This window comes from Balaenoptera physalus, assembly GCF_965194825.1.
Source record: "Balaenoptera physalus genome assembly, chromosome: 2".
NCBI lineage: Eukaryota > Metazoa > Chordata > Mammalia > Artiodactyla > Balaenopteridae > Balaenoptera > Balaenoptera physalus.
In genome coordinates this window covers 119,087,476-119,111,840 of record NC_138883.1, presented here as the reverse complement: position 1 = coordinate 119,111,840, position 24,365 = coordinate 119,087,476, and the positions used below count along the sequence as shown (strand labels likewise).

The window sequence follows — 24,365 nt, the reverse complement described above, 5'->3', positions numbered from 1 at the left end:
TACATAAGTTTTCCTAATATGGATGGATCAAGTTTATTTAGCTATTGATAGACATTTAAATTTTTTATACTTTGCTGCAGTAAATATACTTGGCAGATGTATAGGATAGAGACCTAGAAGTGGAGTTGCTAGGTGATTAAAGGGTATGCACATTTTCAATTTAATTTAAAAATTTACTAAAAGCCTGCAAGTTGCCAACCAAATAGTCTATAACAATTAAAACTTACACCAGTAGTGTCTCCCTGCATTCTCACCTACACTGAATAGCATCATTCTCTTAATTTTTGGCATTTCCTTTGGGAAATCATTTTACTTTATATTTCTTTGAATACTAGTGAGGCTGTATATGGTCTTTCCAACTAGTTTTTAAGCTTTTCTAGGGCAAGGGCTGAGATCATCTACCACCTTCATATCTGCTCCCTAAGTATTTGCTAACTGAATGAATGAGTGCTGCCAAAGCATTCCTGCTGTTGGGTTGAGGCTGAAGAAAGGATGAATGAGCTAAGTGTGTGAGACGTTAAAGCTGAAGTTGCTCAATGCATGTGTGTGTTAAATCAGTAAAAGAACTCTTCTTTCCTCCTTGTTTTCTCCTCTTCTGTGTGAGGCAGGACAGTGAGGTAGTTAAGAATCCAGGCTCTGAGGACTTCCCTGGTGGTCCAGTGGTTAAGACTCCACGCACCCAATGCAGGGGGCCTGGGTTCGATCCCTGATCGGGGAACTAAGATCCCACATACCGCAACTAAGCCCACAGGCGCTGCAGCTCCTGAGCCTGTACCCTCTAGGGCCCTCGTACTGCAACTAGGGAAGCCCTCACGCCAAAACGAGAGAGCCCGAACACCACAACGAAGAGCCAGTGCAGCCAAAATAAATAAATCAATTAATTTTTTAAAAAGGATATACTTCTGTATTCAATTTAAAAAAAAAAAAAAAGAATCCAGGCTCTGGAGACAGATTTTGTGGATTCATATCCCAGCTTTGCCTTTTAACTGTGCAACCTTGGGCAATTTTAATCTTTGTGTTTCAGTTTTCTTATTTATAAAATAGAGAATAGTAGTACCTTGCTTATAAGGTTGTTGTAGGGATTAAATTAAATTATTATTGGTAAATTGTATAGGATGGTGCTTGGCATTCAATATATGCTGTTATTATGTTAACTATTAGTTATCTTTCCCTTCTGCATGTACAGTATTTGAGCATCTGTGATGAGTGTCTGGAATGTGGGAAATGCAGACAGAGTTGAAAAGGACTGTACCTTGAAGCTTATAGACTTGAGGCTTGTTTAGGGGAGTGGGAAGACACTTGACAGGCCTGGATGATAGGGTGGGGACTGAAAGGATGTAATTGGTAAGTTAAATTGTACCCCCAGTGAGTAAGGAAGAATTTTGAAGGCTAAGTTAAGGAATTTAGGTTGTTATTGTTGTTTTGTTTTGGGGAGTTTTTTGTTTGTTTTTGTTTTTTTGGGTTCTTTTGGCCATGCTGCGTGGCTTGTGAGATCTTAGTTCCCCGACCAGGGATTGAACCCAGACCTTCAGCAGTGAGAGTGCCGAACCCTAACCACTGGACCACCAGGGAATTCCTGGATTGTTTTCTTAAGTGATGGGAAGCCATCACTTAAGATGATGGATTTACAGCTGGATTGGATTTGCATTTGAGACCAACCTTTTTTTTTTTTTTTAATATTTATTTTTTATTTATTTATTTTGGCTGCACTGGGTCTTAGTTGCAGCTTGTGGGATCTTCACTGCAGCATGCAGGATCCTTAGTTGCAGCATGCAGACTTCTTAGTTGCAGCATGTGGACTCTTAGTTGCGGCACGCATGTGGGATCTGATTCCCCGACCAGGGATCAAACCCAGGCCCCCTGCATTGGGAACGCGGAGTCTTACCCCCTGGACTACCAGGGAAGTCCTGAGGCTGACCATTTTGAAAGCAGTGTAGAGGGTAGACTAGATGGGAGAGAGGCTGGAGGGTGTTGGTAACAATTGAGGTAAGGGATGATAAGGTCTCGAAATGAGGGCATGTCTGTATGGCTAGAGAAGAAGCAATTGATTTGAGAACCACTTAGGGAATAGAATTAAGAGTGGTTATTGTTAAAGAAGTAAAGTATAGTTCAGACAAAGTGCAGACCCTGGGTGGCCTCTATAGTGTCATAGAGATGGTCTGGAAGGCAAACTCTGTAGAGGCAAATGAAGTTAAATACTTTATAGAATCACAGTCACTTTATAAAAGAAAAATGATATTTTAATAGCTAAAAGATAGGACATGATCTCAGAATAAAGCATAGTTCTTTAATACTTAACCTATGAAAAACTCACTGCAATCCCCTCTCCCCCTCTTTTTCATTTTCCTATAGACTTGTCCACAGACCAGCATTTGGCAATCACTAGAGTAGTCTAATTACATCCTTTTGCAAATAAGGAAGCAGGACCAAAGTTACACAGCTTCGACTCAGAGTTTGGACTAGAATCCAGGCCTTGACAGGTACTTTAGTTTTTTTCCATAGTCCTATGCTGTGCTCTTCTGATCTAAATTTGGTTTTCCATTTATGAGGTATTGAGTGGCTTTTGGTTCCAGAGATTAATCTCAGATGTGTTTAAGCATCTAAGTTTCAAGCCAGTGGAACCCAAAAACAAACTGTGATCTAGATCATGGGTATACATAGAAGTAGCAGCCAAAAAGTCTTTAAGACTTTTCACTCTTGTCCATTTATTAGACTTATCCCCAAGTAGGTTGAGATTGAGTGTTCATAGAAATTTGGGAGACTTAGTCCTTTGATCTAAAGTTATAGTCAGTAGGGACTTCCCTGGTGGTCCAGTGGTTAAGACTTTGCGCTTCCAATGCAGGGGATGCGGGTTCGATCCCTCGTAGGGGAACTAAGATCCCACATGCCGCGCAGCGTGGCTAAATAAATAAATAAATAAATAAGTTATAGTCAACAGAAAGGATATTTTAGCTTGCGATTTACAGAAAGATAATATTGAAAATGGCTGGCTTGCAAATGAAACAGTTGTGCTCCTGTGTCAGAGTCTAACTTAGGTTTGTAAGGTGTGAGAAAAACCCAAGACACTATTTCAAGGCTGAGCATTCGAGTGGCAGGCAGGTTGAGGATGACGGCGAGGATGATGATGAGGACGGAGAAGGGGTGAAGCAGCCTTGAGGAGTCCTTGTGAGGACTGCTTCCCCACAGAGCATGCACGGTCCCAGGGAATGAAGAAAAAAGGTATGGGTGGATGTAGAAAGTAGGTAGAAGCCCCCCACCCCCAGTCTTAAGAAGAGCCTTACTTTAGGTGGAGAGGGAGTGGCTTGTGAGATGTTACTGTATTTTTAATCTTACCACAGCAGTGGTGTCTTTTTAAAGATTTTTTTGTGACCAAAAAAATGGTAGGCCTTGGCCCTATTTTGTCTTTGGATGACTGGAGCATTCTTTCTTATTGATATACTTATATTAATGGTACCGATGTTGGAAAAGCTCTGAAAAGACCCATCTGGATTCCTGGCCATAGTGTTTATTAGACTTTTTGTGTGCTGCAGGAAAGGAAGTGTTCCCCTACAGGGGGATTATTAAACTAAGGGATTCTGGAATCACTTTAGGATTAAAGAATGTTAGAGTCAGGAGAAACCTTAGCAGTGGTCTATTTCAACCTTATTTTATTTTTGGAGAAACAAACTCACACGGAAGGAGGAACTTGTTGAGGTGTACATAGTTTCTTAAATTGCCAAGTCTAGAACCATTGTCCTCTTACTCCTGGCCTAGTGTTCTTAGCATGATACCATTTAATTGTTGAAACAATTCATATTTTAAAAAGTAGACGGGAATTATAGTACTAGCTTTTGAGGGGAGTTAGGAAGAAACACTTGAATGTTTTTATAGCATGTGAATAATATAATTAACATTAGGGATGATGACACTTGACAAAACTAGAGAATAAAGAAAGGTGTATCTTTGTGTTTTTAAATTGGAGGTTATTTTTCAACTCTGTAGTACCAGAGTAATTCAAACTATGTTATTATTTAAATTTTGTCTTTCAGTTATGATAATCTGTCCACTGTTGGGAGTGTGTGCACCAGCATGCACAAAACTACCCAGTGATTATCTCTAGGATGAAGTAGATAATCATCGATTCTGGGAGTTGAGCTTATACCAGTTTGGGTGACTGGTTGTACACATTGTATTGGAGTGCGAATTGGTTTGCATGTCATTGCTTTTCATTTCTGCAGGTTTTGTAGTGCATCCCTGAGCATGAGTGCAGAATGAAGCGACGTTTGGATGACCAGGAGTCACCGGTGTATGCGGCCCAGCAGCGTCGGATCCCTGGTAGCACAGAGGCTTTTCCTCACCAGCACCGGGTGCTTGCCCCTGCCCCTCCTGTGTATGAAGCGGTGTCTGAGACCATGCAGTCAGCCACAGGAATTCAGTACTCTGTGACACCCAGTTACCAGGTAAACTGGAGCCCATCAAGGGACTAGGGGTGAAAGAGGAACACTGGTGATTTTACCCAATTAAAAAATTTTTATTAAACATTCAGATATTAAAAAACTTACTTATGGGATATATGTAAGGTATAAAAAATAATGTAAACAATGTACACTTGTGTATTTACCACGCACATTTTTTTAAAAAAAATGTTGTCATGACCTTTGGAGTTCACTGTCTCTCCCTGATCCCTTTTCCTTTTCCCTCCCTTTAGAGGTAGCCACTAATCTGAACTCTGGGTTTATTATTCCCTTGACTTTCTTTAGTTTTTTAAAATCATTTATTTATTTTTGATTGATTGGAGTATAGTTGATTTATAATGTGTTAGTTTCAGGTGTACAGCAAAGTGATACATATACATATATGCACTATATCCACTATATATATCCATATATCCAGTTATACATATACATATATCCACTCTTCTTTAGATTCTTTTCCCATCTAGGCCATTACAGAGTATTGAGTAGAACTCCCTGTGCTATATGAAATCATTTTGTTTATACCTCTAGACAATAAAGTTGTTTAGTTTGGGTATTTTTGAACTTGTATATAAATGAAAACGTATATTTTCTTCTTTGACTCACGTTTTTTTTACACTCAGTGTGTGGTTCCTAAGACTTATCCATATTTAGTATGTGACCAATTGAGTCAGTCTCACTTAGTTATGAATTATATTAATATATCCAATTAATTTATCCATTCTTCTGTTGATGGACTATCAGGCTGTTTCCAGACTTTTCCTGTTAGACAGGAACTGTGGTGAACGTTCTTAGGTTCTCCTAGTGCAGTGGTACTCACAGTGGCAATTCACAGTGACAAGACAAGCTTGCAACAGAATGTAAGTCAATGCACTACGTTTTTTATCAAGAGGGTTTTGCTATAGGAATTTAAAAAGGCAGTGGAATTAAACAGTGTGCTTAGTTGTGAAGCACAACTGTGTGAAGTAGTTGGTTTACATCCTGGTGCAAGCTCTTTGTTTTTGCAGACCACTCAGCGGGTCTGAGGGCACAGCAGGAAGTTTCTTGAGTGTCTAGGAGGGGGATTACTGGGTCATAGGGTGTGCACATCTTCACCCTTAGCAGGTAATGTCAAATTGTTTTTCAAAGCTTTACCAGTTTTTTGTTTTCTTTTTTTTTTTGGCTGCATTGAGTCTTTGTTGCTGCGCATGGGCTTTCTCTAGTTGTGGCGAGCAGGGGCTACTCTTTGCGGTGGTGTGCGGGCTTCTCATTGTGGTGGCTTGTTGCGGAGCATGGGCTCTAGGTGCGTAGCCTTCAGTAGTTGTGGGACGTGGGCTCAGTAGTTGAGGCACGCGGGCGCTAGAGCATGTGGGCTTCAGTAGTTGTGGCACGTGGGCTCAGTAGCTGTGGCTCTCGGGCTCTAGAGCGCAGGCTCAGTAGTTGTGGTGCACGGGCTTAGTTCCTCCGTGGCATGTGGGATCTTCCTGGACCAGGGATTGAACCTGTGTCCCCCTGCGTTGGCAGGCAGATTCTCAACCACTGTACCACCAGGGAAGTCCCAAAGCTGTACCAATTTATTTATATTTACATAGCAGTCTATATTCCTGTCATTGCATATCTTGATCAACAACTGATCATCTCTTGTCTGTTCACTCTGTTCTGTAAAAATGGAAGAAATTTGTGTTTTGCCCTTTTTAATTATATGAAAGTAAATATCACCATTTAAAGAAAAATGATATAATGTGACTTCTGACACCTCAGACTTTATCCCACTGGTGCATTTCTCGGGTATCCAAAATTTTGTATGCATATAGAAGCATATGTTCATTTACCTGCCTAATTATTTAGATACACTTCTCTCGTCACATAATTTGGACCATACAGTGTACACTGTTCTACTGTTTGTTCTTTTCACTTAATATATAGTGGACAACTTTCCACTTGAATATATGTATAGATTCAAGTAAGTTTTTAAAAAATCATTGCATTTATAATATTCCATTCCAGGTCAGTCTGAACCATAATTTATTTAACTAGTCTGGAGAGGCCTTCTTCTACCTAAATGATTAGTGACTTTTAAAAAAGGTTTGGCTGGCACGGGAATTCCCTGGTGGCCTAGTTGTTAGGATTCCGGGCTTTCACTGCTGTGGCCTGGGTTCAGTCCCTGGTCAGGGAACTGAGATCCCACAAGCCATGTGGTGTGGCCAGAAAAAATAAAGTAAAAATTAAAAAAATAAAAATAAAAAGGTTTGGCTGGTACTGGGAACATAAATTGGCATAATCTTCCTTGAGAGCAATTTGACAGTTTGTGTCAGATTCTTTAGTTATTTTTTTACCTAGCAATTCCATTTCTAGGAATTTATTATAAGAAAACAATCAAGGAAGAGGGAAACCCAGGTGAAATAGGAAATGGTAATTCCTTAGGTGTCACTCCTCCTTTGGAGTCCCCCTTGAAGCAGTCTAGTGCCTTCATATGGGGCTGGGTGCAGCAGTCGGAGGACTACCACAGATCACATCGTTAGGTTAGGACTTAGAGGAAAGAAAAGTTGCGTGTTTTCCTTGGGTGATTACTTTTTTTTTTTTGTAAGATTTATTTATTATTTATGTATTTATTTATTTGTTTGGCTGCGTTGTGGTACGCTGGATCTTTCATTGCGGTACATGGGCTCTTTGTTGCAGCATGCGGGTTTTCTCTCTCTAGGTGAGGCGCAGGAGCTCAGTAGTTGTGGTGCACGGGCTTAGTTGCCCCGAGGCATGTGGGCTCCTAGTTCCCTGACCAGGGATCAAACCTGCATCCCCTGCATTGTAAGGTGGATTCTTTACTGCTGGACCACCAGGGAAGTCCCTGGGTGATTACTTTTATCTGAACTAGTTCAGGATTTTTTTCCTACACTGGGGACAGTTACATTTATTCCTATACTAGAAACTATAATGTGCTCTTATAAAACCAGCCATCTCAAGTATTTATAAACTCCAATTAAGTCTTGTAAAAACCTGTCCAACACATGCATGTTGGAATATAGAAGCTCAGAATAATAACTCTTCTTGCGAGAGATATATTAGAGCTTTTAGAATTGTCTAAATAGTTTCTTTTCACTCCTAATGTTTATTGTTTCTGTGGATTTGTAAATAGTTGCTCTATTTCCCACCCTCCGCTCTGCCCAGGGTAATCCTTATAAATCTGTGGGGACTTGGGAAAAAAACATTCTCTCTTAAGTTGTAGTACACAGCTTATTACATTTTTTTAAGGTGTCATGTTATTTGGTCTCCTTATTTTGGAGATGTGGCAAATCAAGTATATTGTCCTTAGTTGTCTTCTGCAGTGATTAACAGTTCTGAAATAGGAAGATTTTAAAAGCTTTGGAAATTTTATACAGCATTTCTTGCAACAGAAATAGAAGGAAAGGGGCTTGTGCTTTTATTTTACTCCTAAACTTATAAGAGGACAAGAGAGAATAGAAAAGAAATATGTTTGAGGCCAAACCACCAACAATTTGGAAGAAATTTTACAATTTTAATTTTAGAAGTAGCAAATAAGGGAGTTCCCTGGTGGTCCAGTGGTTAGGACTCAGTGCTTTCACTGCCAGGGCCCGGGTTCAGTCCCTGGTAGGGGTACTAAGATCCAGCAAGCCGTGCAGTGTGGCAAAAAAAAAAAAAAAAAAAAAAGTAGCAGGTAAGGATAAGCAGCATAAATAAAACAAAATAAAAATCTTCTCTAATCCTACTACCACAAGATAAAATGCTAACATTTTACTATATATTTGTTGTCTAGGATTTAAAATCTTAATTGTATTTTTTTTCTGAGTGTTGACTAAGAATTTTTTTATTCTAGTATAGTTGATTTACAGTGTTTTGTTAGTTTCAGGTGTACAGCAAAGTGATACAGAAAAAGAATATATATATATATATATATATATATATATATATATATATTCTTTTTAAAATTCTTTTCCATTACAGGTTATTAAAAGATACTGAGTATGGTTCCCTGTGCCGTACTGTAGGTCCTTGTTGGTTATCTATTTTATATATAGTATGTGTACATGTTAATTCCAAACTCCTAATTTATCCTTAGTGTATTATATATACTGCTTTGTAATGTGCTTTTTAAAAAATTAGTTAAAAGTTTAAATCCATATGCAACACATTCAATACATTCAATTTATGGATTGTGAACATTTTTAAATGTTAAATGATATATATACATCTATATCAGTGCTATTCAAACTGTGGTCCACAGATGGCTGATGTGAATACTTTCATACTAGTCTGTAATGAGATAAGTACAGACATGGAGTGTGTTTAGAAACTTTTATAGCAATTGGACATTGTAATTTTATATTTGTAAAACCTAGTAATGAAAATTATGGGCTTATGTATTTTTTTATCTCACTTTTCTAGTAATTCATTTTTATTGTATTTTATAAAAGTAGTGGTCTATGATGGATTGGAATTTAAGAAAAAAGAAAAACTTGTCCTTTACCACAGATCGTTTGAGATGTGCTGAGCTATATAATTTTTAATAGCTGCAGAATTCTGTTGTAATCTGGGTGGGCTATAATTTATTTCACCAGTTCCCTTTTGTGGGAAATTTGAGTTTTTGATTATCTTTGTGTATGCAAAGATATGTGTGCATGTTCTTTAGAGGCATCTGGGGAAGAATGCATAAAGCTTGAAGCTTCTTATCTGTATTTTGTCCATTCCAGGTTTCAGCCGTTCCACAGAGCTCCGGCAGTCATGGGCCCACCATAGCAGCAGTTCATAGCAGCCATCATCACCCAACAGCTGTGCAGCCCCATGGAGGCCAGGTGGTCCAGAGTCATGCTCATCCAGCTCCACCAGTTGCACCAGTGCAGGGACAGCAGCAGTTTCAGAGGCTCAAGGTGGTATTCAACTCCTTCCATTTCTCTCTTAGCAAGAAACATTGGCTTCAGCCTATTGGTAGTGGTGTTACAACTTTTAACAGTAGACTGGGGGGTTGAATCACAAGAAGTTTTACTTTGTTTTTGTTTTGAAACCTACTTAGATTTGCTGTCTTAGCACCAGTGCCTGATCCAGAAAATACATTCAAGAAATGTTTTTGGAATGTATGAATGCATGGTATTCAAACGTTCCAGGACTGAGGGGCTATTTTCGTATGAAATAAAGTCCATTTTTTGGATGCCTCCTTTTGAACTCTTAGTTCTTAGCGTGGAATAAGGTTTTATTAACATACACATAGTTGGCTACAGTCCTGTATAGTTAATGGGCCTGGTATTATGGTTTAATCTTTTTATTCTTGTTTATGACTAGCTAAATTGGCTGGGATCATCAAGTCCATCCTTAGTAAAACACATGCTCCTTTGGGGGAACCTTTATGAAGTTTGGGAAAGGCTGTTATTGTGAATGAAGTGTCAGTGTTTTCATCTGATCTGCTGAGTATATGCTGTAGGTTTTCACCACTTTGAAATTCATGAGGCATCTGTGGAGAAGTGAAGCTTGTACTCCCAGCTAACCTTCTCTCTCTGTTGAGTGTTACTTTTCAAAACGTGTGATTGTGGTAACAAGTTTTCCAGATTTCATTTTCTTCTAGTTTCACATTTGTATAAAATTTAGAATCAAGTGCAAGAAATATAAAATTAAAGAACTATAAAGAGATAAGATGTTGGATCTTTTTTGGTCATACCAGACTAATTATATCGAGTAGCTTGTAAGTAGGAATGAACAGTATATCCTTGAAGTATGTATTTGTGTAGCAAATATTTCGGCCCTCTCTTTTCCTTGATACTTAATCTAGTTCTCCCTGACTCCTGCCCTCATTGGTTTGGGTTCTCGGGAACTTTAATATTGGCCTAAGGAAATTAAATGTTACATAAATAAAAAGCACACCAAAGCTAAGCTATATAGAGGGATTTTGTAAAATTTACTCTGTCTATATTAGCTTAAGTAATTAAGAGTTGATTATACATAAGCATAGTTCTTAAAGAGAGTACAAATTATTTGGGCCTGTAACTTTACTCTGGGCTCTGTCTTTGGGAAAATATTTGTAAGCTATATTGATGTTTTCCTTAAAACATTTTTACTCTCTGCTTGTAGAGTGTGGCTGTGTACCAAAATGTATTATTGCTATGGACTTAGCACTTCACCAAGTCCTGAAAATATTTTTTTTAAAGTTGGTTTGGTGTGACTTAATTCCATAGTAATACTGTATTCAGCAGTTAATACCTTAATGTTGCAAAAGAGCTTATAAACTTACTGTTAAACTAACAAAAAAATATATTTATTTCTGTATCCCTTTTCCAGTCAGTCCTATCAAAGGCATAGCACCTATTTTATTCTCTTTCCTCACTTGCGTATAAGTATATAGAGTGTGCTTTGTATGTTTTACAGAAGCTGTCAAGGAAGCATGAAAGGGCTTTAGAGTTGGGGTTATAGAGTGAGTCACAGGTAGAGTTAGGTCTTCTTGCTCTGTTCTTTTAGTTACAAGCTCTTGAATGTGATTCCTGGGCATAACTTGTTGAATTTCCTTTCTAATGAGGAGAGGTAAAATGCTTTCTTGTGCCTCCATGTAATTTCATTCAGTATTCTCACATTGCTTGCCATTTTTGGATCAGTCTTAAAATGCTTTATAAGCATTTGAATCAACTTCAATAAATCATTTATATTCTATAATAAGGAAGTGTTCAGTGAGAACACTTAGGTTATTTCAAGCATCAACATTGTCTATACTTTCTTTTTTGTCTTTGACAGATTGATGACAAGGAAGATTTGAATAATTTGAGGCATGTTTGGTGTGATTTAGTTATTTGTTGAATGCCAGTAGCATACATATTTGGCACATATTTAGCAAGTTCTCTTTACAGTTGTTTGTGTTTGTCTCCCCAACAAGATTGTGGACTTTAGGAGGTTAAGGACCTTGCTAATAAATGCCTGTTGAAGTGAGCCAGGAAAATTCATCAGCAGAATCTAAGAGCCTCCCCAAGTGCCTCCTTAAACTTGCAGCTTTCAAATGACTAGTTCCAAGTTGTTTTTTCCTAAGCTGTGATTCCTAGAACTGTATATGTGCTTTTATAAAGAGTTGTACTACACTTCAGGTAACTAGAGGATTTCCTCACTATTCTTACATGCAGGTTTCTATTTATAATGTAGGTGTCATGCTGGCTTTTTTAAGTGTAGTGTTATTTTATAACTAATATTTAAACAGTGGTTCATTATGACCTGTACCTTTTTCTTCCAAACACACACACATCACATATAATTTCCTTCCTTCAGGTTTCAGCACTTTTTCCCTCTGTGTATTAATTATGTTATACCATAGAGTGCTTGTTTTTGTTTTTAATTTTTTGTGTATTTGTTTATTTTTGATAACTCCTCTGTTGTGACTGTGAATGCTATTCTTAAATATCTTCCAGAGTCTTTGTTTCTTCTGCAAACTTAGTGAGTTTTAAGTTCCATCAATTTGGTCATTAATGAACCATTTTAATATGGAAAATTCTGAATATGAATTAAATAGTCCATTGAATTCCAACAAAAATTGTCAAGTTATTTCTAAACTACCGAAAGACCAACCATCAGATGAGTGGGTATTGACCTAGTATACACTCTGTGCTCTAGCAACACTGAAATGCTCTGATTAACCATGGCCATAGTGGAAGTTTGGGCAACTCTTGGAATACTGTTTAATGGCTTATTTGAACATGAATGTTCTATTTCACAATATATCACAAGAGTAGTGCTTATCAAATCAGATGTTTACTTGTGAAACTTTCCTAAACTTGATGTTTTATATAATTAAAAATAATCCCAGAGTATGTAAGGTACACCTAGTAGGCAGTTCCCTTAGATGTCTCCTGAGTAACTAAAACTTAAGCTGTTCTAAATCACATTCATAACTTCCTAGCCTTTCAAACTTGTTCCTCTTTGTGAATGCCCAAATAATTTATAATTTAGTGAATGCTCCCTCTCCCTTATCTCCCATGTCCAATCAGTCAGTCCCCAAACCCTGTTACTTCTATCTCCTAAAAAGCTTTTGAATCTGTCCAGTTCTCTCTTTTCCTTTGGTCAGTACTATAATTTACGCCACTCGTGTTCACACATGAGTTAGCCTTATACAATGACTGGTTTTACCTCCTTTTAATCTCTTCTGCCTTGCATCAACTCGTTCTCAACACTGTAACCAAATTGAGTATACTAAAGTGCAGATGATAAAAATCTAAATTGCTTTTTAAAAAATTATTTATTTATTTATTTATTTTTGGCTGTGTTGGATCTTCTTTGCTGTGCGCGGGCTTTTTCTAGTTGTGGCGAGCGGGGGCTACCCTTTGTTGCGCGGGCTTCTCATTGTGGTGGCTTCTCTTGTTGCAGAGTATGGGCTCTAGGCTCACGGGCTTCAGTAGTTGTGGCTCGCCGGCTCTAGAGCGCAGGCTCAGTAGTTGTGGCGCACAGACTTAGTTGCTCCGCAGCATGTGGGATCTTCCCGGACCAGGGTTCAAACCCGTGTCCCCTGCGTTGGCAGGCAGATTCTTAACCACTGCGCCACCAGGGAAGACCTAAATTGCTTTTTAACAAGATTTACAAGATCTTTCAGGGTCTAGGTCCTGCATCCTCTCCTGTGTTATCTCTTTTCTCTCTTCCTACCACCATTTCTCCTTTTCACCACAGATCCTCTAGCCAAACTGAACTGTTTTTAGTTTTCCAAATGTACCAGATGGTGTCCGGTCTGGGATGCTGCTTCCTCTGACTTTCTTCATGGGTCTTCACTTTTGCTAACTAGTACTCATCCTTAGGACTCGGTTTAGACACCACTTCTGGGGGAAGCCCTCCCTTATGTCCCCATAAGGTTTTTTTTTTTTTTAGTGTGTGGAGGGGTGCCCTTCCCATGTGCTCTCTGGGCATTCGGTGATTGCCCACTTGCCCCACAGTGTTATGATTCCCAACTGGATGTGAAATGAATTTCTGTAGAGCAGGGACCGTGGCTTATTTGTCACTGACGCCTTAGTACCTCACATTGGGCCTGGCCTGGCATGTTGTTGCTGCTTAGTAGATATTTGTGAAATGAATAAATGAACGAATAAGTGAATGATGTATTAATGTGACTATTCTTCACTAATAATGCTATGCAAAATTATCCAAAGCAAGGCTTCAGATTTTATGAGTTGATTTTTATTTTAAGCTTCAGTTTTATTACTGGTACACATACTAATTTTTAATATTTTTATGTATGTTTACTATATATTTCTATTTCATTTACTATGCTGATTTTATTTAGGCATAAATCATTTTTAAAAAAATAATTCTTGACTTTCTTTTTATAACCTTGAGATTTATCCCTGCCTCAGGTGGAGGATGCACTATCCTATCTTGACCAAGTGAAGCTGCAATTTGGTAGTCAGCCTCAGGTCTACAATGATTTCCTTGACATCATGAAGGAATTTAAATCTCAGAGGTAAAAGATATACGCGGTTGTACTCAAGCTTTGTGCTTGTTATGTTGATTTTGGAAGGAGGATATAGCTTATTCTTATCTGCTGAAAGATAAAGGATGCTCTTTTGGGGGGGGGTTATGCTTTTATTTTCATGGGTTGTGCTTTTATATACTGCTTTATGAAAATTGCAGGCCCTAGACCTTTGTTTTCTGCATACTGGTAAATTTTTCTTAAGTAAAATTTTTCTTAGTACTTAATCAGGGAAGTAAACCGGTAATGATTAGGCTACTTGCTTTTTGGATTGATTTAAGATACACTAATATTCTGGCGTGGTTCACTATTATAAAAGAGTAACTCGTCTGAACAATGTAGATAGATACATTATGATTTATACTGGTGTATCAGAGGTTGGATCTTCCATGGGAATTGAAGTTTTAAACTTACAGCCTGAGTATCTGCTTGATAGGACTGTTACCATGCATGAATGTATATTCTATTTAAATTGTGACCAAGCCTCTTTGATTATGAAGCTAAATGGCTTTGGAATTTCAGAGTTCTTTGTGTGTCGTTAATTTTGTACTATTCAGGTTGATTTTTATTTTCCTGTGTAGAGAACCTAGTGGAATGTGATTTTTTTCTTGCTAGGGTGCTTGTTAAGCTTGCCACTTTAATATTTGTTTTTTTATCAGCATCGACACTCCAGGAGTGATTAGTCGTGTGTCCCAGCTGTTCAAAGGCCACCCTGACTTGATCATGGGCTTCAATACCTTCTTGCCCCCTGGCTACAAGATTGAGGTGCAAACCAATGACATGGTGAATGTGACAACTCCTGGCCAGGTTCATCAGATTCCAACTCATGGCATCCAGCCCCAGCCTCAACCACCACCCCAGCATCCTTCCCAGCCTTCAGCCCAGTCAGCCCCAGCTCCTGCCCAGCCAGCTCCTCAGCCCCCACCTGCCAAAGTCAGCAAGGTGAGCACTTGGAAAACTCTGCACTGTGTGAAATCCATCCCTAGAAAGCACCCTCCTTTGACATTTTCCCTTAGTATAAGACTTAGATAGATAACACAAGTTAAAATTTCAGTGGAGGAGATGCAGTAGTTGCATCCCTATAAAGTGGCTCACATTTACATACCACATATTTATATATCTGTTTAAATCAACACATCAACAACCTACAAGGACTCTTTTGCCCCCAACTTCTGCTTTTTGAACCCATGAGCGTCCCAACAGATGGCAGCTTTGTGTAGTAGTACTTGGATAGCACAGGCAGAAATGGTCATCTTATGATCAGATTACACTGTTTTCCGCATGGTCATCATTTTACAAAAGTTACTCCATTTACCAGATTAGGTCATATCAAGCTAAGCAGAAGATCTTGTTGATGATGATGATGATGGGGTGTTCTTAGTCTAGAACTGTATTGATACAGTAGTCACTAGTCACATATGTCTATATTTAAATTTAAATTAATTAAAATAAATTTTGTTTTTCAGTTGCACCAGCTACATTTCAAGTGCTCAGTAGCCTCATGTGGCTAGTGGCTATTGTGCAGGATAGTGCAAATAAGGAACATTTCCATCACCTCAGAGTTTTCTATTGGGCAGAGCTGATTTAGAAGACTTTTTTTTTATGTGAAGTTAACTGCAACAATTGAATTGTCTTTTTTGCTATTAAAGATCTATGTAGAATGAAGGTATTTTTTCCTCTTCTCTTTGCACCTGTTCAGCAAGTGAGCTTAAAAATTGCGTATGAAAATTCTTCCTTGTAGTTGGAGACATAGCCCACTTTTAAGGTTGTGTTTAGAAAACTGGAGACTGGAAGTTTTGTATTAGAATGTGTGAACCTCTACACTTCCCTCCCCTGCCCAGTGTGATTTGAGTTGGGCTAATGTGGCCTGGCCAGAGTGAATAAAGTATATATGTTGATCAGACACCTTGTTTCTCTTTACTTTGACCTTTCTTTCATATGTTAAACCATCTGTGTTCCTGAGGAGAATAAAGACTTTTTCCTTTTTAGCCTTCCCAACTGCAAGCACATACTCCAGCCAGTCAGCAGACTCCCCCACTCCCACCATATGCGTCCCCACGTTCTCCACCTGTCCAGCCTCATACACCAGTGACAATCTCGTTGGGAACAGCCCCGCCCTTGCAGAACAATCAACCTGTGGAGTTTAACCATGCCATCAACTATGTCAATAAGATCAAGAACAGGTTCCAGGGCCAACCAGACATCTACAAAGCGTTCCTGGAGATTTTGCACACATATCAGGTAAGACAGTTGCCCTTTCAACCTGTCTTAACCAGGTTGCCCTCCGGGGACAGCTAGTCCAAGAAGACTTGAATAACCATTATTGTGTCCACTAATTCTTACTGGAAATTAACCAGTTAGAAATTGTGATGTGTGTTTATAAAGCCAGTGTGATTTACCTGACTTTAATTGCCTTGTAGCAGCCGGTCAGGATTTTTAAAGTCACTGCTCTGTGAGATGAATGCTTATTTATCTGGAAAGTTTAAAGAATGATTTGGGTAATATAGTTAATCTACAATAGAAGGAGGAATTTCTCTAATATTTTGTGTTTTATCAGTTGGTAGTAGTCCCCTGAGCATTCACATATACTGTCCTGGTTTTCAAAAGGAATTGTCAGCCACTGTCTTCCACTCCTTTCTCAACTTCAAAGTTTGAAGCCAAAACAGGTGCTGAGAACATAGACTTTCCTCTTAAGTGCAACCCAAATAGATAACATACAAAGCCCCTACCAGACATCTCAGAAAGTGTGCAAAAGTGAGTCACTCAAAACAGTGGCCTTCTAATATGGTCTCTTCCCATTTGCAATTTCCTATCAGAAAGAGCAGCGGAATGCCAAGGAAGCTGGAGGAAACTACACTCCAGCGTTGACTGAGCAGGAGGTGTATGCCCAGGTGGCTCGTCTTTTTAAAAATCAGGAAGATCTGTTGTCAGAGTTTGGACAGTTCCTACCAGATGCCAACAGCTCTGTGGTAAGTTTTATTTAGAACTACACTGTTGAGAATGGTTATCTTAGATAAGTTAGGAAGCTGGAATCAGAAGGAGACTTTTTTCTAAATGAAACTTACTTGCTTTAATAAGAGCATTCATCTCTTTCATGTGTCTTAATTAGCTTTTAAGCAAAACAACTGCTGAGAAGGTCGATTCTGTGAGAAATGACCACGGAGGCACTGTGAAGAAACCTCAACTGAACAACAAGCCACAGAGGCCCAGCCAGAATGGCTGCCAGATCCGCAGGCACTCTGGAACGGGAGCCACCCCTCCAGTGAAGGTAAGAAGAGCGCAGCTGCTCATTTTGACTTTCCGGAGCAATACTAGTGGACAGTGCTCACGGGTTGACAGTTGGATCCTGGGTATTGGGAGTTAGTTGGTGTATGTCACAGAAACTCAATGCAAACCTTTTTATCTGGCTTGTGAAGGAATGTTAGAATAGTGCTAATTGCTCAGATTACTGTACTTTTGAGTTCTTACTGGTTTTCTTTATATTTTCTCTCTTCTTTGCTGGTAGCTCGAATTTTTTTTTGTTTTGTTTCCTGCCAAGGGTTTCTGAGAATTAATTTTTCCTGCCTTGTGCTAAGAAAGAAGATTTTTAAGTTTGATAATTGTTTCCTAAACAAGTCAGTGGTCTCTGAGGTCCTCTTGTGAGTAAAGCACATATGCTGTGTGGGATCTCTTTGGTCTAGAGGCCTATCCTGTCCATGGTTCTTTGTTGGGTTGCCAGATCTTATCTGTATCATCTTAATCTCCAAGGAAGGACCTTTGGGCTGCAGCAGAGGGCGGTTGGTCTTCAACTCCTGTTAGTGACCTGTCACGTGATGTTTCTTGTTAGAGTAAACACTGATGGTCTGCCTACAGAAAGCTGAGCCCACTCCCTTCCTCTTTGACGTGGGGCAGCTGTGCTAGGGAGCGGGCTAGGTGTATATATTGAATGTTGCTTCAGTGAATCCTAAAGCTGTATGTAACACTGAAAAGAGATAGACGTGTTGGCGGAATTTAGTTAAAGAATAACAAAAGCTAGAGGAATTTCTAATGGTAAGAAGTAACTGGTAAATAAGCAAATAACCACAAAGACTGACCTGTTAGGTGTTGTTGACACTTTTGAAGTACTATTGAAGAACTATTTTTCAGTGTTTATAATGGTTTCTCCTTTTGAAAGCAAGTTGAACATAGTAATAGGTTATATTTCTTCACTTTAGGAAGGAGTGTTATAGGAGTAGCAGGAATCAGGTCAGCAGATACAGGCCAATGTTAGTCTCCTCCCACACTGGATTACCCCCAGGTGGAAACCCTATATTGGGAGATTAGGATTCCCTATCTACCTTCTCCTTAGTCAGTGTAAGCAGAGGCTATGGCTCCTAAGAGAGTGTACTCCAACGTGGCAAAGGTAAACGTGCTGCTTCTCCAAACATTTGTGCATTTCTTCACAGGTAGTTGAGAGGTGGCTTTTTTAAAGTAAGATTTTTGCCTGGTAGTTACGTATGGCCCATTCATTTGCTTTGAAAGAGCAATCTTAAGTTGGTTTGAGTGGATATTGCTCACAAGGTGGTTATTCCTTCTGTTAGGAAAATAAACTGGTTTTTTTTTAATGAATTTTTAAATTGAACGGTTAAAAAGGTAAAGGTTAAAGATTGATTTCTGTGTATTCCAGATATTTTTACAGCCTTTTCTGCCTCCACAGCTAGGAAGACAATGCAATGGCGTTAGGTTCCAAATAAAGTTACTTTTGGCCCATGGAAAAAAGTGAGGATATTAATTCTAATGTCACAGTAATGCTGTGACCATTTATAGAGAGGGTATTTGGGAAGTATAATGATCTGTGAACCTCTGGAAAAAAAACTGACAGGCAATCTACAATAGAGAATCTAAAATAGAGAAGAGGAGTGGAAATTTTTTAGGATGTAAGGCAAGTCAGTGACTTGAATTCTCTCATTTGTTGCGAATGAGTAATCAGTGGTGGTCAGTGATGGAACCTTAGAACAGAGACGAAAATAAAATTCAGAGAGGGAATTCCCTGGTGGTCCAGTGGTTAGGACTCGGCCCTCTCACTGCCGGGGGCCCTGGTTGGGGAACTAAGATCCCAAAAGCCGAGAGGCTTGGCCAAAAAAAAACAAAAAGAAGAAAATAAAACCCAGAGAAACCCATTCTTTGAATCTTACATGTTTGTGTGTTTCCTTTTTTGCAGAAGAAACCCAAACTGCTCAGCCTCAAGGATTCTTCTATGGCAGATGCCAGCAAACATGGTGTAGGAACGGAATCATTATTTTTTGATAAGGTGAGTAATGAATGAATTGGATTTAAAATTAGCTACTAATGTCCAAAGAAAATCACCCTGTCCCCAAGAAGATTTTGTTTTAGAGGCATCAAGGTGATTAGGACTTTCTACTTTTTAATATAGTTTTCAAATTGTAGGTCCTTTCAGTCTGTAAGAACCATTAGCACAGCTGGAGAAATGGTAGCATTGTTTGCTTCAGTTTTGTGAAGTAGTTGCAGCAAAATACAGCATTTGCTATGGTGGAAGAAAGCTTTAAAAGAAATGCGTGATATTACTCTTAAAAGATATCTGGAACTCCCTGTTGTAGCTGTCCAGATCTGTATAGTGGGGAGTGTCAGTGCACCAATTGTTGAGGACTTAAGAAGACTTTTAACCTGATTGCTTGTGATACTTATTTTTGGTATCGCATATTGGGTTCATGGGAATTCTGATTTAACTGTGTTTTCAGAGCTCCCCAGGTGATTCTAATGAGCAGCCAGAGTTGAGATTACTGGTCTAAACGGTGTTGTGTGGTATGTGCCTGACTTCCTCCTTGGAGTCAACTTGATTAGCAGGCTACTTTCATCATGGTAGCTGGCAAACGTCAGACTTCTCACTGGCAGGAACCAGCCTGGATTGATCTGGTGGTGACTTAACCTGTCTTCCACCTCTGGGTTTTTGCAAAAGGGCAAATGATTTAGCATCTCCATGATTGGTGCCTCCCGATTGCTCTCTGCCTGTGTGAGCTGTGCTGCAAAACAGTTAAGCATCCCTGGCTCTGACTTGAACCATTTCTGAGGGCAACCTGGGCACTTGGTGCTTTTGAGGCAAATGTAGAAGTCCAGGTCACAACCAACAAATGGCAAGGAAAGGGTGAGGGACGGGGGACCGAGTAAGTTAATTTTTAAAAGAGTGGTGGTATTTTTTTGGTCATTTTTGAAGTACTTATTTCTTAGAGATACATACTGAAGTGTGTGTAGATGAAAAGTCTGGAGTTTGCTTTAAAATTCAGTGGTGGGGGAAATGGGCATAGATGAAACAAAATTTACTATGTATTGATCACTGCAACTGGGTGGGTACAAGAGGTTCGTTAAGACTATTCTGTCTGCTTTTGTATATGTTTACAAGTTAATAAAAATTAAAAGTAAATATTCATCATTTGCTCTGAAGGTACACATTCGGTATAGTGTCTACTGATTGATCGTTACGAAAAGTATATGGGAGCCTGGAGAAGGGGTTTTTGATAAACTGCTTGGCTTGGTGTGAGGGTCTCCACCCCCCACAATACTAAGTACATATCTATATATGAAATTAAAAGTCCAGATTGCTCATCTAGCCAGGCTAGTATTACTTTGTGCCATTTTTTGTAGCATTTTGGATATTAAAATTCTCAATATTATAAATGGAGAAAGGAAAAGAATCAGGTCAGAGGACAAAAGTACCTTATTTTAAAAGGTCATTTATTCAGGATTACCAGAGTTCGAAAAGAGTGTTGTCAAAGATTCTTGCTGTACATACCTGTTAGGAGAGGCAATAAAAGCTTGGGTAACTCTGATATGGTCCAGAGAATCAGGCATGTGAGACGGTGAATGTCTTCTTTACTCCAGGATCTGTTTTTCAGAATTTTTATTATGGAAAACTTTAAACATGTGAAATTAAAGTGAACAGTAAAATGACTCCTCATGCCACCGCCATCCAACCTCAGCGGTTCTCAACTCTTAGCCGGTGTACTTGTTTCATGTGTACTCTTACTCTTATTTGGGGACAAATCTCAGATAATGTATTATTTCATCCATAAGTATTTTACTAAGTTTCCTTTTTAAATGATACCTTTTTTCAAACATAAGCATTAACACATCTAAGAAAAGCAACATTGATTCCTTAATATTGTCAAATACAGTTCAGATTTCCCCAGTCTTTTAAAAGCAGTCCAGGATCTCTTGATTCCTTGCTTAATTATTTTTCTTTCGGCTGTCTCCATAAGGTCCGAAAGGCTCTGCGGAGTGCAGAGGCCTATGAAAATTTCCTGCGCTGTCTTGTTATCTTTAACCAGGAGGTGATCTCTCGGGCGGAGCTTGTGCAGTTAGTCTCTCCGTTCCTGGGGTAAGTGGAGTCAGGAGCTTAGCCCTGATGTGTGATATGGAGGTGAAATAAAACTTAGTTTGTGGGAGTATGTGATAGGCAAAATTAATTTGATTGTGGTGGGTCAGTTGACTCATAAAATGTCAGTGTCAAGAGACTCCTCTGGGAAGTCTTCTAGTTCAACTTTGGAGATGAAAAAATAGTCAGAGAGGGCATTGGCCAAGACTAGTGGTCTCCTGATCCCCTGACCAATGTTGGAGGTTTTATAGAGACCAGTCTCTTCCAGGGTTCTAGAATCTTGACTTTGACAACCTAAGAATTATCTGAACATTGAAGCAATATGCCTGATTAGAAAACGGCTCGTTATTGCCTAGTTTTGGTACAGTTCTTCCATCACCACCTTAACTGGTCTTAGAGCACTCTATAAGAAAAGGAGAAGCCAAGTATTCAGAAGCACTGCTTCTTAGGCAGGAAATAATAATTGTCATTGGAATTTGTCCAGTGGTAGTAGAGTTCTGAGCCAACACCAGATAGTGGTAGTCACACCTCAGGATTACTGCATCATGCTTCTAATTGCTCACCAATTTTTGGTTTGATTCTTCAGGAAATTCCCAGAATTGTTTAATTGGTTTAAAAACTTTCTGGGCTATAAGGAGTCTGTACATCTGGAAACCTTTCCAAAGGAACGAGCCACAGAGGGCATTGCCATGGAGATAGATTATGCCTCTTGTAAACGGTTGGGCTCCAGCTATCGAGCCCTACCAAAGAGTTACCAGCAGCCCAAGTGTACAGGACGGACTCCTCTCTGTAAAGAGGTAAGGCCTTCCTGAGAAGGGATCAGCCCTGAATCCGCAGCTTCCTCCAGAAGGGAGTGGTACCTGGGATGGAGAATTTACATGAATGAGGAAATCAAAATGCTTTTCTGTCTTTTTTCAAAAGAAAATGTTTTATACCTTTATTGAGAACCTTTTTCTTACTATCTTTTTAAACTTGCTAAAGGTGAAACTTGTAATGTTAACTGTTTCTTCCCTCCCCTAAAGTTTTGTCTTTCTTATTGAGAACGCTGAATCACCAAAAAACTTTGTTACACTTTTGTTTCCATTTCTCTTCTTTTACCCAAAGGTTTTAAATGATACCTGGGTTTCCTTCCCCTCCTGGTCTGAGGACTCCACCTTTGTTAGTTCCAAGAAAACTCAGTATGAAGAACATATCTATCGTTGTGAAGATGAACGTTTTGAGGTACAAGCTCCTTTATCATTTGTAGTTTGGGGAAATGGGAGATTTGGAACGAGAAGATATCTTAAATACCTACCTGGGAGGGTTGGTTTTTTAAGACAAAGGAGCGAGAGGCTCACGTTCTTCTGTGGTAAATGCTTATTGTATTTACCATGTTTTACGACTTTGTCAAATGTATTAGTAATATTTTTATGACAAATGTGACTTACCCTTTGTAACTGAAATTATCCATTGATGGCTGAATAATACTCCTTTGAATTTTCAATAACATTTTAAAGGTTATTGTGTCTACATGGTATATAAAATCAGTATCTTTAGACCTAGTGGGCTTTCTTGCAGCTGTTTTAAATTATTTATCTTAAAGTGTGTATTATTTTTAGCAGGTATCTTAAAATGGTTAGCAAACCAGCTCTCCTGTGAGAACTGGAACTCCTCTTTCATATTTCTGATATTGATTTGGCTCCATTTGAAAGAAAGTAGAGTTAGGGACTTTATTTTAAAGTAGTTGGGAAGGGAAGAGCTGGAGTGAAGAAATGAGCTGGTAGAGATCCCCAATACCAGGAGTGGGAGTACTGAAAATGGACTCAATTCTCAGTGTGTTTAAATGTCTAGTCAATTCTCAGTGTGTTTAAATGTCTAGTTCACTGATACCAACAAAAATGGAATGTTAAATGTGTCTTGAGACGTAAAATTACGTGCATCCTATTTAATGTATTTATTATATAAAACCGACTGCCCCTGCTCATTCATATGGATGGGAGATATTTTGCTCCTTTTTAAATCCATACTGATTTAGCTCTCTGCCAATTATCCCCCTTCACACTTGCTTCATCTGTTTCTGGCATGTTTTGAATGAAGAGCCCCATGTTGCTTGGCCACTGGCAGGCGGTTGGCCATCTCTGCCCCAGTGTTTATGAGGAGCTTCAACCATTTGCAGAAAACTCAATCGTGACAGATGTTAACTTCTATAGAAAGTTTTATCAAGCTAAAGAAAGCATTTCTTTTTTACCTATGTTTAGTAAGTTTAGATGATGTGTGAGAAAGCAGAGACTGGCCTCTGTTTTTGACAGGATATTCCTATTCTCGACTAGTATGCCTGCAAATGAGAGGCAACAGCCTCATTTCCCACTTGTTATTACAGGAGTGAAGATGCAAGAAATGTGTGTGTGTGTGCATATGCACATGCTTAGGATTGGATGGGATGGACTAGTTTGAATCCTTTATACATCAGGATGGGTTAACATTCCTGCAATACAGACAACCCCCAAATCTCAGTGGCTTAAAAAAATAGATTTATTTCTTCATCATACTACATATGCATGATGTTTAGCAGGAGATTCTGCTCATCAGAATTACGTGGGGACCTAGGCTGACAGAATGCCACCATCTTGAACAGTGCCAGTGACCAGAGGGAAAAAGAGCTCCGATGGATCTTGCACCCTTAAATGCTCTAGCCTAGAAGTAATAGACATTACTTTGACTCACCTGTGCAAAACTCATTTGCCAGAACTAGTTGCATGGCCCTATCTAATCACAAGGGAGCCAGGAAGTTCAATCCATCATTTATCCATAACTGGGGAAAAGGGGGACCAGAAATATTTGACAAAATGACTGCCATAGTCCTGAAACTACAAAAATTAGGAAGCACACAGACATTTGATCATAGACCCTTGAGACTGCTCATTTACTTCATTTTCTGTTTCTCATCTGGAGAATTTTGTGTTAAGCCTTGGAAAAAAGTTAACTCAAAGGTTGCTAGTCATATCCTTAACCAGGTCAGGCTTAAGCCCTTGCCAGAAAATAAAATGCCAGAAATGCAGTAAGAATTTAAATGGTTACCCACAGATACGACATTGAAGCCTGTAAGGAATGATAGCCACTGCTCTTATTATTACTAGATGTGGAACAAGGCTATTAAATATTTAAACATTTC

The 24,365-nt window shown here is 39.0% G+C and overlaps 1 protein-coding gene across 7 annotated transcripts in view; it reads left to right on the top strand.

The window, feature by feature from the left end:
- SIN3A (SIN3 transcription regulator family member A) overlaps positions 1-24,365 on the top strand; it is a 66,022-nt gene that overhangs the window by 18,779 nt on the left and 22,878 nt on the right. For 4 of the 7 annotated variants that reach the window (XM_082452608.1, XM_082452605.1, XM_082452609.1 and 1 more), the window contains exons 2-12: positions 4,218-4,439; positions 9,140-9,316; positions 13,751-13,857; positions 14,526-14,808; positions 15,856-16,107; positions 16,683-16,835; positions 16,976-17,134; positions 19,046-19,135; positions 21,099-21,217; positions 21,801-22,011; positions 22,319-22,435. In XM_082452608.1, coding sequence (XP_082308734.1) covers positions 4,251-4,439; positions 9,140-9,316; positions 13,751-13,857; positions 14,526-14,808; positions 15,856-16,107; positions 16,683-16,835; positions 16,976-17,134; positions 19,046-19,135; positions 21,099-21,217; positions 21,801-22,011; positions 22,319-22,435 — 1,857 coding nt within the window. In that variant the 5' untranslated portion in view covers positions 4,218-4,250. Of the gene's footprint in view, positions 1-2,352; positions 2,481-4,217; positions 4,440-9,139; positions 9,317-13,750; positions 13,858-14,525; positions 14,809-15,855; positions 16,108-16,682; positions 16,836-16,975; positions 17,135-19,045; positions 19,136-21,098; positions 21,218-21,800; positions 22,012-22,318; positions 22,436-24,365 lie in introns of all 7 variants that reach the window. The other 3 variants (XM_082452606.1, XM_082452610.1, XM_082452611.1) reach the window with 3 other exon arrangements.